This window comes from Eutrigla gurnardus (genome assembly GCF_963514095.1).
Source record: "Eutrigla gurnardus genome assembly, chromosome: 1".
In the NCBI taxonomy this organism is placed as follows: Eukaryota; Metazoa; Chordata; class Actinopteri; order Perciformes; family Triglidae; genus Eutrigla; species Eutrigla gurnardus.
In genome coordinates this window covers 6,897,153-6,918,063 of record NC_139915.1, presented here as the reverse complement: position 1 = coordinate 6,918,063, position 20,911 = coordinate 6,897,153, and the positions used below count along the sequence as shown (strand labels likewise).

The 20,911-nt window shown below is 42.8% G+C and overlaps 1 protein-coding gene across 3 annotated transcripts in view; it reads right to left on the bottom strand.

The window, feature by feature from the left end:
* The window catches only part of akap13 (A-kinase anchoring protein 13), a 93,802-nt gene that overhangs the window by 28,227 nt on the left and 44,664 nt on the right, over window positions 1-20,911 (bottom strand). For all 3 annotated transcript variants that reach the window (XM_084013450.1, XM_084013449.1, XM_084013448.1), the window contains exons 11-16: window positions 14,209-14,354; window positions 10,819-11,171; window positions 6,505-6,679; window positions 5,970-6,072; window positions 2,478-2,520; window positions 2,166-2,277 (exon numbers count right to left, since the gene is read on the bottom strand). In XM_084013450.1, the coding sequence (XP_083869576.1) occupies window positions 2,166-2,277; window positions 2,478-2,520; window positions 5,970-6,072; window positions 6,505-6,679; window positions 10,819-11,171; window positions 14,209-14,354 (932 nt within the window). The remainder of the gene's footprint in view (window positions 1-2,165; window positions 2,278-2,477; window positions 2,521-5,969; window positions 6,073-6,504; window positions 6,680-10,818; window positions 11,172-14,208; window positions 14,355-20,911) is intronic.

Here is a 20,911-nt window from a genome sequence, read left to right as displayed (position 1 = left end):
AAGCCATGCTGTCTGGGAATCAAAACTATGACCTTTCCATAACAGGGCCGTCTTTCTGTTGCCTCCGCATTAGTGGACAAGGTCATCCTCAGCTGTTGGTCATCTTTGTACACTGAGCTGAATCCCAATCCCATAAAGCGATGGCGAGAAGAACAGAGCTCTTATTCTTTTGGACTTACATCACAGAGCCTCCACCCAAACCCAGAGGAAATGAGGAAAATGGAGTTTCCAGCTCCTTTTAATGGCCGGCCCTGGGCCTCTTGGTTTGAAGGGACCACAAAGCTCCAACATACTAGAGCTCATTTTGTTCAGCCGCTTCATGATTACCGTATGGCTGACTGGAACAAACAAGCCTGCATGTTTTATTTCAACACTTAGCACCCGTTCTCACTTCCTGCAACTGCTGCCTAACCAAAGGAGAAACACATCGACAAAACTTCTATGAACCTGAGGCCAAATGAAGCATTCTTCACCACTGTAACCTTTCTAAGAATCTAGATATTTAAAGGTATTACAAAGACAGCTCGACTTCTTGGAAAAACACAAGACAGCAAAGAAATTCTCAGCACTGTTCTTTTGGCTTCAAGTATTCACAACAGGAGAAGTAATTACTTGTGACATCTAAACCACAGATTTAAACAAAAAGACGTGCGAGTGAAACAAACTGTAACAGTCAATGACTTCACTGGAAAAAGACATTAGCCCAGAAGGGAACACCAGGCACTTTTAACATGATATTGTGACAATCTCTTTCATTCCAAAATTGTCTGGGACAAAAAAAAGAGCACTCTCCGAGCCTACCTCCAGCCAACCTTTCCATCTCATTGAGAAGCCATGGCTCCCTGTGAATCTCCTGAGTAACATCCCTGGCTGCAGCTGAAGCTACTAGCAGCACTGAGGCTCCATCAGGAAAGCTGCAATGAGGAAGCGACTGGCTCACAACAGGAGGTGCTATTACTGCAACGGCCCTTCGGTCTGGTACAGACGCTATGTCAAAACTGCCCAAACTACATCAGCGTGCAAACATTCAGACTTCCTATCTCGCAGAGAAACTGCATGAATGCAGCATGAGATTTTTAAAAAAATATATATTTTTAAAGGAGCTGTTCAATGTTTTTTTCTTAATTAAATTGAAAATGTAAATGCTGAAGTGGCTGTTTGGTTGTCACTTAATATAAACACACAGTATGTCATGGATGCAATCCATTAACTGAGGTGTCAATTTGAGTTACTAAGCTTTGTTGATCATCTTGGGGTCTGCAAAACCATAATCAATAGCGTTGACCTTTAACAGGCAGCAACCGGGTTCTGGTGACGGAATTCTGTCACTTTAAAAGCAAAGCGATGACTGAGGTTCGAGATGAGATTATAAAACCACAGCCAACTCTGTCTTCCTGTTTTACTTCCTGTTCACCCCTCAGTGTCTCTTTGCAAGGGCTGCACAATTACAGACTCTAAACACAAGTCGGCAGAACTATAAAAATCTATTCCCACATAGGATTATTTCAAACTCTTAATATTCACATCTATTCTATTTGCAAATCAGATTCATGGATGCCAAGATACAGAAAATGCAATGCTGAGTTTCATGATTTCTAATAAAGTATTATTGACTTGCAACCCCTAACCCATGATTAATTTTTCTTTCACTGCAATCTCTTACCGGTTTGTATCAGCTTATTACTGGTCGCAATGTAATAAGATAGGACTACATCATTCTGACTGGAAAAAGACCGCTGGCAACTTGACATGGCTCTTTGTATGAATAAAAAGATGACCACATCTCTTACAGCAGATATTCACGTCTGGGAGCAGAAAAATGTTGCAGGATACAAAAACAAAAACCTACAGGGGGAATCTGAAGTGAGGAAGTTACAAGAGACACTGACTTGCCCTGAAGCAATACACCAAACCCCCAACTGTTGGACTGGAATTGTTCAGAGGCCAACAGAAGAAGCAGTTCCCAGTGTGAATGTTTACAAAGATATGAACATGAAGCAGTGGGAGGCTGAACAGCAGCCTGGTGTTCAGTCATCCTTACCTGGAGGGATACATGTTTAAAGAGGAGGCTGAATAAGAAAACCCACTTGACACATGAGAATCAGTGTAGTAAACAGTATATAGTATGCCGCTTCATGACGGATAAAAGCTCCATGTTCCCTCACCCTGGTCTTTTTGTACATCTTGTTCTTGAGGTAGCTGAAAGTCCGGCTGACTTTCGTCGCGCTCTTTCCCTCGGTGTCGCTCCGCAGAGGGCCAGGCTCCTCCTCTGATATACTGTTACACACACATAAACACACCGTTTTATCCTCAAACAGCTGCACTCACAAGGCTTACCTGTTAACACATTCCAAACATGCTTCTTTACATCGCAATAAACCAATGTTGCTTCTTTACAGGAATATAAAGGCCTGTGCAGCAGTAAAAACCTTGAGCACTATGGTCTGGTAAAGTGTGTGTGTCAGAGCTGGACTGACCTGTATGCTAGTGACCCCGAGGTGCCGGAGAACGACCTCATACCTGGAAAGAAACAAGAGTGGAAGTCAGCGGTAGGACAAAGTGTTTTCCTTCCTCCATCTATTCAAGGTGGTGAAAAGCTCTGCTTAGGTGTTGTGACCACACTAACCACCACGCCATCCTGCTCTCCCTGAACACAATTAGTCATCTAAGAGAACAATGATGTCTGTATTTTCTCAGCACGCGTCAACCGCACACAAGTCTGAGCGTTCATGTATTGGATTCTGAGTGCTGACAAAGTGCGGGTGACCCACAACTCAGCACTGATCGCGTCCCACGTAGACTCATGCAGTGCACCGAGGCTGCTGCTGCTCCGCTAACATGCTGCTCACACCACGACACGTGTAGACAGAAGGTTGTTACTGTAGAGTTACTACTTGTCATGCCTGCAAGAATTGGTTCGAGAATTGAATAATCCATACCTTCCTGTCCTTCAACAGCTACCTTTAAGGTCCTTGAGCAAGGGATTTAACATTTAGCTACTGTGTTGGAAGCTGTGGCGAAGCCAATAACAAAATGACTCTGGCAATGATGAGGGCGGCCAGCGCTGAGGCCAAAAGCTGGAGCTGAAGTGCTGACTTTTGATTGAGTGCCATTAATGGCTGCTAAATATATAAGCTGCAAAGAAATCCCTGGTTGCATCCAAGTCTTGGCAACTCCAAAAAGTAATCACAAAGTCAATTTGTGTTTCCAGTACGAAATAATAGTCTCAATATCTGATCACATTTAATTTATTCTGTGTTTTCGTGAAAGTTGTAGCCACAGAGACTACTCTTTGAATCAAACTGTTGGTATTTTTCAATTAATCTCTGACCTACTTGTATTTTTTTTATCTGATTCTACAAAATATAAATAAAAAAAAGAATAATTAAAATATGAAATCAAAGCATACACAGCGGTCTCTGCTAAATAATCCCCACAGTCTGTCTACTTATTCGGTATGAGATCTTTTCCAGGGAGCAACTTCCTTCTAGAGAATACTTTCTCCCCAATATTCAGAAGTACATGCAAATATGCAAAGCAACGCTTGCCTGTTCTACATCAGAAAGTCAAACCCAAAACAGGATAATGAGGGCAAAGTTCTGGCCTGAAGGAGACAGAGAACACTAATGGAAATATCTCAGAGATAAGGAAAGGAAGGCTCAGTGGCTTTGACTAAAGGGGACAGGCTCACATTTATCTGGAGGGAACTCCAACTGCAGCATTTATGATTATTATGTTTCCTCTTTCTCTGGTGAATGTGTGTAATTTCTACAGAGGGACTAATCTAAGGTCAGCTAAATCCTGGATCAGCTAGGGGATAGGAAAAGCCAAGGTCTTATTTATTAATGGAGTCAACCGGATTTATTATTATTATGATAATTGCACATTCTTATTGCAAACAGCTTAATGTCAACAGTAAGTAGTAGTTTCCTTATAAAAAAAAATAAGTTTCTTGCAGCTGAACTTTTGGGCTTCATCACCTTTCAGCATTTAGTTGTGTTCAGGATTAAGTGCATTTCTTTGTTACTGCAAAAGCGTAAATACTACAGGGAGCACTCACCCGCTGCAAAACCGTGTGAGAAGTGAGAGGTCACAGCCAAGTTAAGGCTGAATGTTTTTTAGGATAGTCAAGTTAATCCATTACGTGCATTTTGTGATGAAATATTTTTATTTAGTTGTGTATCTTAGTGTACCCAGTTTTCCTAGAGCCGACCTCGTTTACATGTTTCAAGGTTTTCAGAAAGCCTTTTGACACCTCGAGAGGGGACAATAAGATCTCAGTGTACTGCGAGTCACAGTCACATGGGAACAAAGAGTGGAAAGTAATGGCGCCTTTGACTCTGGGTCACAGTCATTTGAGGAAGATGCAGGAGTCTAACGGGAACAACTACTACTCTGGTTGTGACATCACAGCTATTTTCTACTGCAGCACATTACTTACTCAAGTTATCCTCATCCTCGCTAGATGAGGTGTCCCCATACACGAACTGAGACTTAGATTTGGGGAGGATGGGGGAAAGATTGAAAGAGAAGGAAATTCTCCTCTTACGTCTCAGGTGTCCCACTGCTGGGAGGGGGATGGCAGGAAGGAGAGAAAGAACCACAGCAGGAACTTATAACTTATTAAAATTAAGAACCTTTATAGTTACAGTGAAGAATGGGGAGGGAAGGTAGAAATGTCAAGATAAAGAGAAACTTCGATGGAATTGAGTCCTAAAACCGCAAATTAGTTGGCATTATGGGTTAGTTCCCTCGTCTCAAAGTCAACAGATTTTATAAAAGTGTTTTGGTCAGATACATGAAATGAGATCTTTGGTTAAAACAAGCTTAAACTAGATTTTGACATTTTGTTACAAATACAGTTTATTTTCAAGCTTTTACGTAAAAAGTGTGGTGACTAAATGAGAAACTGAACACCTTGAGCTTCGTGGTGGAGACGAGAAGATAGTTTATAGCCTAATATTAACTTTTTAATGAATTAATTATGATTATGATTAATTAATTATGATTATATCTTCCTGAAGAACCAAACATGTAGGTATCATGAAGTTGTGTTTGCCACAGATCTTATTTCTGTAATAATCCACAATCAAGATGGGGAAAATCCCATCTGCTTTTTGTTGAGGGAACCAGAGCCATGCTAACTTCTGGGTTGGCCTACACAAATAAGTCATCCCTGCAGCCCTTTTTACTGGACATATTAACTGGTGAAGAAATGCAGTCTTTTAAAAGGTCCTGCTCACTCACATAGGCATCTCCACTCTGCTCAGGTTGAACCAATGAGAATGATCGAGGTTTAACCACTCCCACCCTCATAGGTGCACAAAAGCTGTGTAGGAGGGACTAGGGGTGTGTCGGGCCTTTGGATAATTGAGACAATGGCCGTGTCTATTGTATTTATCTAGCAAACTCATAAAAGTCCTCATCTACAAACCTGGCTTTCAAGAAAGACTGTTACGTCCCCTGAAAGCAGACTGGCCACCCATAGCGTAGAATCAGCCTGCTCTGACCAGGGTCTGACAAGTTCACCCCATAGGAAAACACATATAACGTGAATAAAAGGTTTTATTTAGACTGAAATTTACAGTTTTTGTCAATGGAATCTACTCTTCCTTATTGAACAACGTTACAACGACGTTACAACGACGTTACAACGATGCTAACTCTTTAACATAAAGGTTTGTATCTGTAGGGTCCTTAATAATGTTGGCAGACACACCAGTGGAACAAACACCTGTGGTGGTTGACTTTTACACTGCGATCTGTAATGTTAGGATTTAGCTTCTATCTAATTTTACCTGCCGAGTCAGTTTGACATCCTGGATATACTCTTCAATCACATATTTTAGACCCTCTTGTGTGCTTCTCGCTGATATTTTTAAGATAAAAGTTATCCCGTGGAAATTTGGGTGGTAGCTCTGAAAGCTTGAAGTAGCAGCAGATAAGCAGTATCACGACTTGTCACTCACCATCAATGTCTCTCTGGCTGATGGCGAGCATGGATACAGACTTGGTGAGGGGCAGGGTCAGGGTAGGACAGCTGTTTCTCAGAGGCCGATACCGCCGGGATTTCTGGGCCAAGAGAACACACGCTTGAGTCAAATACAGTGCATGACGATGTAAAACACACACAAAAAACCCCACTAAACCAGGCAATGTGGAAGAAAGCATTTCCAGTCACTGAACTGGAAACAGGAACGGTAGACTGAAAAGGGAAACTACACAAATGATTGTGTTCACAATTTGTTTTCAATCCAACAACGAGTGACGTGAAGCCCCCTGAGGAAAGTGATGTTTATTAATTCTTTACTAATCCCCAAACTGGCAAAGTTCCCCAGACTGTTTATGAGTTGGTCATGTCCAAGCTTTGCAAATTAATTTCTCCTCTCATTGGAAGGCTGAGAATGTGTTTTAGAATCCTTTGTGACCGACAGTATGAAGATATGACATCTAAAGGTCATCACAAATGTGTGTGTGGGTGTGTGTGTGTGTGTGTTAGCTGACCGGGTCACGTAGTCTGGCATGCTCCCCCAACTCCTGCTCCTCTGTCAGAGAAACCAGGGAGCCCCTGTCATCGCTGTCATGCCTGGGCATTCTCGAAGGCTCTAGGATTCGGGGCCCCTGAGCGGTGGGACCCCTTAGCTCTTCTTGGGCCCCACTGAGCCCCTCCAGGCTGTAGCTACATAGACAAACAGAAAGCAGAGGTGACTTCAAAGAAGGAGGGACAACTGTACTGTACAGATACACTCCACTCTCTCTGGACAATTCCAGGTACTGCTGCAACAAATACATCCTGGCATGCACACATCCACCTGTTCACACACACACACGCACGCACACACACACACACACACACACACACAGTGTTTAGCCAGCTGAGTTATCACTGGGCTCTGGAGAAAGATTTACAGCTGAAGCAGCGGCAAATGTCTTCCAACATCAGCATCGGCACAGAGAGCTCTGCAGCCGTGATTTACAAACCCAATTACATCGATCTATGACTGGAAATAAGAGGCCTTGAAAAATCCAATACAATGATTATGGAGAGGAAAACTATGGCTACAATTCAGGATGAGCAATGCTACTGTACACCGACGCAGCTCTATTCGCTTCAGGACAGATTCTGTGACGGTTAAAGCTCCAGCAGTAAATCTCTCTTATCTCCAGATCGTGGGGTTTGTGCGACACTCCACTATCCAGCACATCATCAGTCCGACGCATTCAAACATCAGTAAGCTAAACCGGACAAAAGGAATCACGAATTATCCATCATCAGTGACCAGCGTAGAGCAGCACTCACCTAATCATCAGGGCTGTGAATGTAGATGAGTTTATCTGTCATATTAAGGCCTGCTTCCTGCCAGTATGATATGAGTAACACCAGCAGCTGTTGCTGCTCTCTGCTGTAGGAAGCTACAGACTGACTGACTGATGGGGCAGGGCAATCACACACACTCCCAAAACGACATGCACGCAGGCATATACGCCCACAACAAAACGGCAAATGCAAATAGAGCAGCATGTAAATACATGCTATTCAAAGAAGATCCCTTGGGGGGGAACGCATCACACAATGACACAAACACACAGTACCTGAGGGAACTAACTACTTCCTCATCGCAGCTTTGGGGCCGAGGAGTTACAGTGAAGCAGCTAGAGGAGGATGTGAAAGTTACAGCGATGTTCGAAGAGGGCAGTAATGTTCTGGCACATTTAAGATTTCCCATTGGCAAGCATAAACACTGCGAATGGGTTCAAGTTAATTTCCTGCTGCAGTGTTATGGTAATAGCATTAGCAGACGGGAAAAAATCTTGAACCGAAGCAGTTTCCCACAGTTGCAATACTGTCAGAATAGCCTGGGTGACTAGTTTACCATTAAAGCTACCAGAGCCGAAGTCAGTGCTTTCTTCGGTGTGAAAGATGTGGCCGGACGGTTAGAGCAGCTGTCTCTGACCATAACAGCCATGTCTTAACTAGGGGATGACGGATAAAGAGGCCGAGGGCTGACATTATTCTGTGTTATTAGTTAATCAGAGTTAATCATAGCTGTAGCAGTAGATGTGTCACCACATATGTGTCACTGAAACTATGCCAGTCATTATTGGCATTGATTACAGTGAAAAGATGAATGCCGTTTATGTAATAATAGTAATTCCAGTCTCAATCTAGGATCCTTCAACTTCTCCAGGACTTAAAGTCTATTCATGCCAGAAGCCTGAAACCTATGGAGTTTTATTCCATAGCATGGTCTTTCAATTTGAGAGCTTTTTATTTAATTTCACTCTTCCATTGGTCAAACATACAACTGGCATTCAATTCTAATTTTGACAGGGTTATTGGAAAAAAGAAGAGCAGTGGAGAAATCTGAGAGCTGACGTTTCATGAGCACACAGAGGGATCCTGGGTGTGAAGGGCTGGAAATCTGTGCAAGCATCAATATATCTGAGTAGAGTTTGAGCAGAAGCAGAGCAAATCCGAGTGCAAGCAGGTGCTATTTGAGTGAGAGGGCAGGGTTTTAAGGAAAAACGTTATAAAATATATTTATGTGAAATCAATGAGTCATCCGCTCAAATTCAAAGATCACACTCCTGAATGCAAATAGGAAAAAAAGCTCCATCGAAACATGAAAGTAGCACTGCTTTGTGGCAGCTATCCTAACTGGGCGTGGACGCTTACGCCAATTATAGCTTCAAGACCGTCTTCATAATCTACAGCCTCCGTGAGAAGTCCAGGGTGAGGGTTTGGCTCAGCCTAGAACTGACAAAAAACTACACTCAGGGTCTCAAAATAGCACTTTATGGTGAACGATGAGTGGTACTACACTCGACTCCCCCTGCCTCAAAAAGCAACATAGCCATTCTTCTTGTACCTACAACAAGTCTACACAGCATCCATCCTGTTTTTACTACTGTGGCACACTGTCTCCCCCAAATCTCTTAAAGTTTTGAAAAAGATTCCTACAGGAACTTATTACATACAAACAAATTCCTCTGTTCTCAAGCTCTCGCCAAGTTCTCTGAGCCTCCAGACCTAAACTCCCCTCTTTCTCCGTGGCTGCCTGTTATTACCACTGCAATACAAAACACCAGCGTGTCTCAACCATCTATCTGCCACAGTATTTCTTGCACATTCCACAACGGGTGAAAAGAGAGCAACATATGTCAGCACAGTTGCCTGCAGGGATGGAGCACAATGCAGCGGTAGTTCGGCGACATACATTAAAAGGTGGGAGATCCACAAAGGGCTACACCTCCGTAAATTTGTCATTTTGTGTCACCTAGCAACAAGTCAATCTTAACATCACATGATGATGAATAAGATTTATTAGTACCTTCTCCTGTGAAAGGTCGGCTTCCTGTCACCAGGGCTACGGATGGAGCTGGAGGTGATGGATGAGAGAGAGACGGGGAGTGGTGCATGATGGGTGAGTTGATGGAATGGCAGGTCAATATAAGCATAATGAATGGATGAAATATCTCTTTTACTTGCTTGGAACCATAAGATTGGATATCTATGGGCACTAGTGTTTGTGTGAATGACGCTCTAAGGCACAGGCCACCATGTTGGAGGAGTGATAACAATGGCATTGCTTCACAATAATGATCTTAAAGGAACAGTTTAGCATTTTGGGCAATTTGATATTTGCTTTCTTGCCACGATAGATTAGAAGTCTGATACCACTGTCACATCTGTCCATTAACTATGAAGCTGGAACCAGGAGGGGTTAACTTAGCTTAGCACAAAGACTGTAAACAAGGGGAAACAGCTTGCCTGGCTTTGTTCAAAGGTTACAAAATCCAACTACCAGCTGATCTAAATGTCACTAATTTTGTCTCTCACAATGATGTCAAACCCCCAGGAAGAAAAAAAACTAATTGTCATTTTTAAACTTACAGAATTCACAAGATACAACGAGATGAGACCAGTCAATTAGTGAACTTTAGAGGTACTGTAGGTAGCTTATGTTAGCTATCTTTCTCATTGAACTCAGAGTGAGAAAGCAAAACTATTCCTTTCAAATCGGACTAAAACGGCGGAAGGGGGCAAAGTCACAAAGTGGTGATGGCATGAGTTTTTCACACTCGGTCCTCCTATTGCATTCATTTTCCTAGATCTTTACATGTAAGATACTTCTAGAGTCACTATGTCATATATGCACACTACAGTGTTCATGTACTGTGCATATTTAGCAGCAGGAGGAACTTTTCTATAAATGTTTTGTTTTAAACACTGGCTGTTTGTGCCCAATCTGGATATATAAAAAATAGCAGCTGCTAAAATTCGGAAGCAGACAGTTTTTTTGTTTTGTTTTGTTTTCACTCCAACATCTTGGCACAGGCCTTTTACAGCCTGGCGACTCCTCTACAGAAAGTCAGTGACAGGCTGCTGTTCTAGCACAGAGGGGAACATAGATGTCAAGGTCTTGTTGTCAATGTGGTCTGCATTAGTGTTCTCAGTGTGGAAGTGAGTCTCAAGTGGTTCATGTCAACTGATGGCTAATGTGTATGTTGTTGCGAGTGTGTGTCTCTAAGTGTTTGTGTGTATGCATCTGTGTGCGTACAATTTTGGTTACAGATGCCAGACAAAACAGGTAAAACAGCTGCTCACAGCAGGAGGAGCAAACGCTTAACATGACACAGAGGGCGTGACATCAACCAGCTCTAATAACACTGACATCTTCACACGTCAGGTCTACGGACATCTACTGACTAACACCAGCAACGTCGAGGAAAAAGCAACAACATCAGTTGTTTTATCATTTCCACTCCATCCACAATGTGATAAGAAATTCTGCATCTCGACCTTCACTGTCTCACCTCCTCTGGTTCATCTCTGCGTCTCCTCCGTTGTTCTTTCCAGGACCCCAGCTGTGGCGGCGAAGAGGCGACAGCGAGCGGATGCTGTTCCTGAGGATACAGGAGCGCCGCGGCACCTCCGTCACTCTGTCTTTGGCTTCTTCCTCAGCTTCTCCCGCCCCTGCTCCACCGCCACTACTGTCCAGTCCTGCAGCGATCCTTGCCCCGGCCTCTTCTGGGCTCCAGCCGCATTCCGGGCCCTGGCTACCCTCGGGACTGGAGCTTGACGGGCCGACGCTGGCGGTGTCGTCGGTGGAGGAACAGGAGATGGAAACCTCGCTGGCACTGTCCCCTGCTGTCACTGGTTCATCGTTCTGCAGACACCGGGGGAAATTTTTGTTATATTACATATTATTATTGTCTTTGACAGGAGAATCGTGCGATGGCTTGTGTGGGTGTGTGTGCGTGCATATGTCCATGAGTGAGTGAGTGAGTGAGTGAGTGAGGGAGTGTGCACCACTATGTCTGTCCACAGCTACTCTCACATTCTGCTGCAGTAAACTGCGTAATATTTTGGGTGGCCAGTTATGGCTGCATGCTCAAGGACCTCTGGTGGTTTGCGGTGACACTTTTAAAACACTTTTTATTGCCTGGTTTATACTGCCGTTGACTGCCTGCTAACTCCTCACTCAGTCCTCTTAACCACCCCCTGGCCGATAGGGATCACGAATGATAACACAGCTGAGTGCACCTCCGACCCACCATAACGCTAATCTGCGGCCATAGAATACATGGCTATGGATAAAACAGTCCACTTTTATTGTTTAGGTCTTAATCTTTGGTTAACAGTTAACGGAACTGCAGACACAGCTGACCGTTCAGTCACTCACTGCTCTGCGGTCAGTTACTGTCTGTCTTTTTAGTGGGAGTTGGGGTTCGTCAATGTGGGTTGTATTCAACACAATAAAGCAGGAGTCATTGCAGTCACACCTAGTGGAGACATGCACTCTACTGAGTGCACCTTTCTTATTATCGGAAAGACTTACCGCCCAGCATCATGTGCTAACGGGGAACTGTCAAAGTAAAAGAAGCTTAAAATTCATGTCCCAATTTCACTATTTTAGCAGCTGCATAAATAAAGAATATAATGAAATAGAACCAAACAGAACTGAATAATATATAATACAATGCAACAGAACAGAAATGATAGAAGAGAACACAACAAACAGGACAAAACATTTATGAAATAGAAAACAACAGAACAGAATCCACAGAATAGGATGCAGTATAAAAGAATAAAACACAACAAAAACAGACTAGAACTCAATATAATAGAAAAGAACAGAATATAATACAGCAGGATATAACTGAACATATGCCCTTCAAATTATTGTTAATTACCTCGCCCATCATGATGCATATCCAGCAGCATTTCTTCACTGAAGCATGTGATATGTTGAGAGAATGCTGCAGAGCTATTTAACCCACAGGAATGGGGTATAATGAGGACCAAATGGCAAGGCTTAGGGATAATGAGCCAGAGCCACTTTATAGCAACACTGACATTAAAACAAACACCAATAAATGACGGAAAACTTTTCCCAGGAAAATGTTATATGTGTTATGTACAGTCTTTTTAAGGTTTATCCATCATTACGACGAGCCTGTTGTTAGTTGAAGTATATTATATAAGTCTGCGTGTGTGTTTGTCAATGCATTGTTGTGCAAATGAGGAGATGCTAAATTTAGGGTTGAAAAAGCATTGTAATTAGTAATGTATTGTCATACCTATCTGACTGTAACATAACACCAAGGACAAATCTGTTGTTAAGTACAATTTGGCCTGATGATGATGATGGGAAAGAGCACACACGCACACGCACACACACACACACACACACACACACACACACACACACACACACACACACACACACACACACACACACACACACACACACACACACACACACACACACACACACACACACACACACACACACAGGTATGGGATAGTCCATTTCAAGCTCATTTGTAGGTGTGAGCTTTAACTGAGCCTATTGTGCTGCCAGCTGCAGTGAGAGAGCCGAGCATAGAGCTGCTTCTGTTGGAGAGCTGGGAATGAAAGATCAGCTTTATGCTGTGGACACGACTTCCTGTGGGAGTGAGAGAATGTGTGTGTGTGTGCATGTGTGTGTGTATACGTTCAGGGGCACGTGACTGACAGCAGTGTATGTTTGTGAGTCACCTGCCTTCAGCTTTATAGCTGGAAGAACGTTTCAGCAGAGTTTAGATGATGCTTGTATTCACACACACTACAATTAGTGAGCATTTAAGATGCATGCTCGAATGACATGTTTCTGGGATCAATAGAGTTCCTCAGGGTTATGAAATGGTTTCTCTGGCCTGTATGGTATTGTATCTTACAAAAGAAAGATATATCCCTCTTGAGTGCAGTGAACACACTAATCCTCTCGTATTGAAGCTGAATTAAGCTGCTGTGGTCTTTGAGTGGAACCAAAGCCGCTGGACTTCATGGCAAATTCGGTCCATCCGTATCCATCCACAGTCTCCTTCGCCTCATCCTCACACTGTCTACGCTCAGGCAGCTGAATTTTTCCAAAAAGGACATTGGGTTCACATTACCATGAGCATGTTTGAGTGCTCGACTCCGAGAATCTCTCTGAGAAACTGAGACATACAAGTATTTCAGCGTTAACCAAAGGGCGCCTGGCTTCAAACAGACTTTCAACAGCAGCAGAGCGACAGCAGGGACCACTGCTTGCACTTCCCCAGCAGCGGTGTAGAGCTGCCGGCTTAAAAAGATGCTTAGTAGATGTTTGGCATCTCAGCCGCAGGGTGCTGATAAATAAAAAGCCAAGCACAGCCTGACAAAACAGCTACACATAATCCCTATAGGGCTAGTTGCAGGCACAAACACAAACTATATTCTTGCTGTTCAGTGTGAGTGAACATTTGGACCGCAGCCAGTAGCGGATCTGGTGAAATGTGTTGAGCCCTAAAATTACAGGCTGTCTCAAACAAAGTTAACATATCTTCTTTTATTTTTATTTATTGATTGTTTTGCAGTTTGGTTCGGTAACAAGCCAGGTATGACTCATACAGAAACACATTATCACTAATAACAACGATGTTGTTGTTTCTCTTAATACATTCAATATTAGATGTTGTTTTGTTCTCATTTCTGCCCCTCTGCTCTCTTTTCTCTGCTCCCCTCATAGTCAGAGTCATATCTTCAGTCCATTGCTCCTAACAATCTCAACATTGATTTTTTTGAATTAGTGGATTCTGGGATCTCCTCAGCCGATAAAGGCAATAGAACTATAAAACCTCCAAGTTATCAGAGCAGTGTGTTTGTCTTGGAGATGAAGAGAAAACAGGGGGACTGACCTTTCTGAAGACGCTGTCATATCCTGGCTCCGCGTTCGGGAAGCCTTCTATGTCGCTGCCAGAGTCTCTGTGAGCTGTGGAGGGACAGCTGGTGGCACTGCTGGTTCTACTGGGCAAACTGGGAAACGCTGAAGACGTTGAGGATCCTGAAAGACATAATAACAATGTGTTAACACTGAAATGGAGTAAAAGATAAAATCTCAATCTTGAAAGTGTTTAACTGGAGCACTCAGAAATACGAATGTACCAAGAGAAATCTTGACATATTAATCAGGGAACTATTATAGTACAATGTGATTAAAGTTAGATTGCCTTGAACTTCCAATTTTCTCAGCGAGAGCATTCAGCTGGTAAACTGAAAAAACACCATGGTTCTGAAATAATGTGTTTTCATTCCCTCCTCTAAAACACAAGCAGGTCTGTTAGACATCAGTGAAAAGACTTCTGGGAATCTGAGAAGGTGTGAAAAGCCTGGCGGATCAATGGCCGACTGTCCTGACTGGAGCTGTCTGTGCTGAACTGCAAAAGGCAAACAACTGCTGTTTGTGTTCGAAAGGTCTGAGAGCGGAGACGAAGTTTAAATCTCACTCAAAAAGAAAATGACAACTGAAAATGCTTTTGATGTAGCTGCAAGCTGCACAACAGCTTTCGTGTTTAAGTCCCGCAACTGGACACTGATGTTTACGGGGAAGACTCTCTGCAGCGATCTGCCTTCGCTTCACCTCAGTTAACGGCCTTTTGATCAGGAGCAATTACAGGTAGCACGCAGACAGTTTCAAGCCCAGTGTGTGCAAATATGAGCCACACTGATGTGTGTGGTCACCACTCCCCCTCCTGAATCATACACATTAAATATCTTCCACAAAAACAACTTTAAACCATTGCTCTCACTGTAAACCCCTCGCCTAAGGTCCCAGTACTTCTCTTTAACCATAGAGTTATTCAACAGCAACCCACCATGAGCCATTTTGGGGTTAAAACACACAGATGTTTCCCCCCCCCCCAAAGTCCCCTTGTGGAATAACATGTAATCCACCATAAAGTCTGCACACAGTACAATATTTCTTATGCAACAGCACTGTGGCGCTGCAGTTTCTCTGTACATGTAAGGACATGTGCAGATAATATCCCAGGCCAAAAGAGGAAGATTGCACCCAACAACAGATGCAGAATAGTAGGCTTACTGTAGCCGGACGCCAAGAACAACTGGATGAGATCACTCCCTCAGTTTGGTTATTTTGCATCACTTCTATTTTTTGCCAGAGAAAGCGGAAGTTATTCATTATCCCTCGGGAACATTTTCCCTGCGCTCATATGAGCAAGAGGAAGTTCGTAGAGTGCCTGGAATCTGTATGAAAAAGTATAAAATAACTAATTAACGGAGCTACATAATAAAGGTTTGCAACAATGGCTACAGTGGGCACTCTAGGAATCCTGAGGCTCAACATTCAGCTGCAGTCAGCTGCTCAGAGGACGGCGCCGTCAGGCGGTCGGGAGATGGGACAAAGGACTGTATTGGGAGAGATCAGTGACAGAGCCCTTCATTTTAGCAAGAATCTGTTACACTACAATAACAAACGAGCAACTGGGGGGGAGGGGCAACTGACTAACTGCTGACCATGAAACACATGCATGCAATTGCATTAAAACGTAGGGGGTCCTTCCCATATCAGGCCTACTCACTGACTGACTCACTGACTGACTGACTGACTGACTGACTGACTGACTGACTGACTGAAGTACTGCTGAACCCAAGAAGTCAGGAAGGATTAGGGTCTTCAGGAGCACCGTCAGGTTCCCCCTCAGATCGCCATCGAAAAAAAATGCTCCTCGCATGCACCTTTTACTTCAGCAATCATTTGACTGAAACGTGCTTTTCCAAATGTTTACACAGATCTGTGCACTGGTGCTATAACACATCCGTCATTACTAATTACAGGGCTGGGCAGAGAAACTAACTAATATTCAATTCTGAATCTGAATGTAGTTATTAGCAGCTTTAATCTTATTGAGAAAAACGAATGTCTCCATATCTGCATCCAACACTGTCGAGCTGTATGAATCCGCAGGAAGGCTGCCACAATTGGAGTTTCCCAATGTGTTAGTAATACATTTCGACAGAATAAAGGTCTTGATTGCTGGAATCTCACTGAGCAAACCTCTGAACAGTGGAGATACACAGGGCCCATACAGGGAGACGTCATAGGAATGGCCACCTCATGACATCATCAAAAGCACGTTTCCCTTTACAAAACAGTGGACGTGATAAACCTCCAAACAGGAAAACTACACTGACCTTTGACCCCAAGTTCAGAGCTCAGCCTTGACCAAAGCGGTTCTGTAAGTTGAGGCATAACTCACACGTTGTGCATATTTGCTCACGTCGAAAGCCCCACGGTGAATGGAGAATCCCAAAATGTAAATGCAAAATGTGTGTGAGCGTGTGTGTTGGGGGAGTGGTAAGTGCTGGTGACAGAGGTGGATGCTGGGAGCTTTTTCCCGGACCCCACCCCCTCACACCTGTCCACCAAATCTAGCAGGCGACTGTGAGCTATGACAGCTGTCCTCCTTCCCTCTGTTTCCAACAGGCACACACACACACACACACAAAGTAAAAGCATAGACAACAGGTGTAAAGCCCTCTGATGAGTCAGTGGGTGGCTGAGGTTGTTGGTTGAATGTAAATCAGGTAACACACCTGGAGATATGACTTACTTTGATGATCATACACCACTCCTGTCTTCAACTTCTACTGAGCTGTGAGAAGAGCTGATGTTTTTTCACATGACAGCATAGTTATATAAATAAATATGCTGTCATGCCAAAAATAATTTGCTCTTCCGGTAGAAGTAGAAGTTTCGGTGCTCATGCTGTAACTACTCAGGTCAATCGAAAGCCAAACTGTTTTCCAATACAGTAAAAATCTATGACAAAGACAAAGAAGGCTGAACTGAGAAATGTGTGTCGTTAGATGAATGCGTAGAAGAAAAAGTGCAAAGGAGATATGATCCAAACAAATCATCTAGTCCGAAGTAATGAATGGGGTGAGAAACTGGCGACAAGATAAAGTATCCATCAGGCCTCCCTGTCTCAAAACACCATTCTCTGCACATTTTCCTACTGTTAGTCAAGATAAGTCACCACTGAGGTTACCGTAAGTCTATCCCCTAAGTGCAGAAGATTTTATCTGCACTTGCAGATAAGGCCTTTTTTAAATGTTTTCCTTAAATCCTCATACGTTCTTGTTCTCTATTTTCTATGTGCTGTTATTATTAAATTTGTGTAACTGGGCTGACATTCTGATGTTTTGTGTCAATGCAGCTATTCAGTATTTTTGTTTTTTTGTCAAAGCCCAAAATAGAAGTAGTTGTTCTGCAAACGCTCACAAAAACAACTCCCATTTATCAATGATATTAAAAACCTGACTTCTGCTGCCATCCTTGCAGACATTGTAGAGACGACACGACTTAACCGAACTGTAATTAAACCTTCACTGCGATTCATTCAAACCCACCATTTACTCCGATACCTTTGTTTTCCCTTTTCGCCGTATCATTTAAGGCACACCCAGCATGTCTCCTCCTGTGTAAATAAGGCTTACTGGATGGAGCTGAGCTGAACAGGACACGGCTTCGCCCATGATGAGTGTAATATCATGCAGCATTACAAACAACACTTTTAAGCAGCAGCGGGACTCGCAACGGAGGCTAGCAAAACCACAGGCGGCCAGGCACACTACCAAACTGTGGCCTTCCAAAAACACATTAACCAGCTATATTATGGGATGCAGCTCCAGGTCCATCATACGCCACAGACGATACGCAGCATGTTCTGAAGCTCTACACAAACTTGTAAATCAAATGCTCTTGGCTTCCCTCTACGTTGTCTTTGCTGCTGTGTCGAAGCTTTTTTGTTTAAAGCCAAACTACATCACTTTATATTTTATATAGATGATATTTACACATAGAGGACACATGCAAAAAAGGAATCGCCCCACATAATGGTCAAACACTGATTTATGCTTCTAATCCTCAAGCAGAGCATCACTGAAGTCTCAACGCTGACTTTGACCTGGGTAGTTCTGCAGGTCAATTTTCTTCAGTCAACCCAATTACACTGGCCTCTGACACTGACAAAAGAAGGTCAATCCACCCAGCTTCCTACCTCACTAATCCGGTTTACTAATTACACATATCATGTGGAGCTTATTTTTATTCTATTCTATGAACAAACAAGTCTTGTAAAGTTCATTGTACTGTTTTATTTTCTTCTGCTGGTGGATTAGACATTCTGTTGTGACCTGATGAGATATTTCCACCAAAAAGGAAGTGATGTCCTCTTCTTCCAGCTGCTGCAGAGGAAATCCCACCCTCACCCACCCTTGTATTTGATTTCCGTTTGGCACTCCCGTTTCTCTCTCTTTGTCATTCTCTTTCTATCTTTGTATTTCCTTTCCGTATTACTTCACCTCATCCATTAAAACCTATTTTTCTCCCTTTCTCCATCCGACAGACTGATGTTTCATCTGCTTTCCACCATTGATAAAAGGCAGTTTGTTCTCATCGATCTGTTGGTGATGTTTTATTGAGACCGGCCTCTCAGCAGACAGACTCATTTAACAGAGGTCATGATACGATCCTGTTGTCTTTTCTTGACTGTTGCCCATACATATGGAGATGTCAACAACATCAAGCATTTTTTGAGATGAACCTTTCCTTTACAGGCTACTTGTGGTGTGCAGTTTCATGTAGGAACTATTTTCTTTCAACCATAGTTCCTGCACATGTATTTTGGGGTGAATACATACACATCAAATGCATCACAACGATTACATTGATCTATTTACAATATATTATGATCATAACATTTTACTCTGCTTCATCATAAATATCATATTTGATCACTCAGTGATTGGGGTTTCTCTTGTCTTTCCAATACAACATTATATTTGCTACTTACTCTTGCCCCTACCGTATTAAATACGTGATGGGCAGCACAAGATCGGAGCACACGGCTGGCGGGCCGCACCATAAGAAAACAATAGTTTTCTGATGCATTTCTAGCGGTGTGTCTCAGTGTGATCGGCCCCATAATAGACTTGTTTTATTGAAGAATAGCTGCTAACACAGCTCCACAGATACAGTGAAAAACACCTTTTCCTTCATACCTTCTTCGTATTAAAAATCAACTTTTTTTTTATTTGTTTTTACAAAGTTTTGATTTTGAAGCCCAGAATCAGGAAATGTTGGGTTTTCATCAGCAGTAACTTAACAGGACTCACTTGTGGTTTTACTCCTCTCGTCCCTGTGTGTTCGCTCAGGAGAGGGGATGGGGGGGGGGAGATCTGCATTTGAGTAATTATCCAGATTGTCCATACTTCACTGAGATCAAAACTCAAGGCCACTAAACTCAAGGATGCAGTCTGACTGAATGGATCCCAAAGTGCGCAGGATCCGATCTTGGAGCATACAGACTTAATGCATCCTGGTATGACCAGATGACAAAAGTCGCATTGAAAAGACAAGTGTAACCATTAGCTTTGGTAGATGGACTGAGTGACTTCCAAAAAGGCTATGAGCTCACATGGACGACAAAAAGTGTCAGCTGTACCAACTGCAGTGTTGGTAGAAATATATAACACATCATCTCCATGACTGTGTAGATCCTCTTTGAGTACGAGACAGCAACTGGGTCCTGCTCATCAAAATGCTGCTCTACAGCTCCTCCAATGGTCAAAAACCCTACACGTGACCTTAAAACCATTTACTCATATACCCCAAAGTTGTTTAGTATATTTACATTTACATTTAGGTCATTTAGCAGACGCTTTTGTCCAAAGCGACCTACAATAAGTACATTTGTCAAAAGAAGGAAACAAAGAAACCACAACATATCATTGCCGATAAAGTAAGAGCTAAAAATAGAACAAGTGTTAGGTCCTCATCTGAGTAAAGTAGTGCTTCAAGAGCAACAGTGCTATGATCAGAGTGCTATAGTTACGTTTTTTTTTTTGGGGGGGGGGGGGGGGGGGGGGTATATGGCTTAGTATAGTATATTCAAGCCAGAAGTCTTCTGAGGTATTCAAAGCATTTCTGCTCTGGTCCTCTGGATGTTCTTCTCAAAGTATTCTTGAGTCCCCGAGCCTCTCCAAGGTTTGGATCATTAACAGCACTCATGCAATCCAGTCGCGTGTTGCAGGTGACAAGTTTATCAGCAGATTTCCACATCCAACCCACAACTCTAGACCCCACGTTGGTTCATATGAAGGACTCAAAAAGTTGTCTAGTTGTATTCACTTTTCACATTAGCTACCACTCACATCATGTCCTTGTCTGTGTTTTAGAGCAAGATGCTTTATGATCTCCTTCAGAAATTCTCCTTAGGGACAACACCACATATTTACTCCAGGCTAAAAATAATGAATACTTGAAAAATATTCTTTTGGAACGAAACTGACAAAACAATCAAAAATATTAAATATCGACACTAAAATAATGTCAGAAACTCACTCAAACAATTACAGCATCTGGATCATATTCTCAAGCCTTGATTTAGCGTTTCAGACAAGTTAAATGATGTCTGATGGCCTCAATTTCCTTTTTTGAGTAAAAAAAAAAAAGATAGAGAGGGGCTGTTAAGCTTTAATTTAATTCAAAAAAGAGAAATGCTGTTGCCAAATGCTCAGGATCAAATGAAGCAAGTG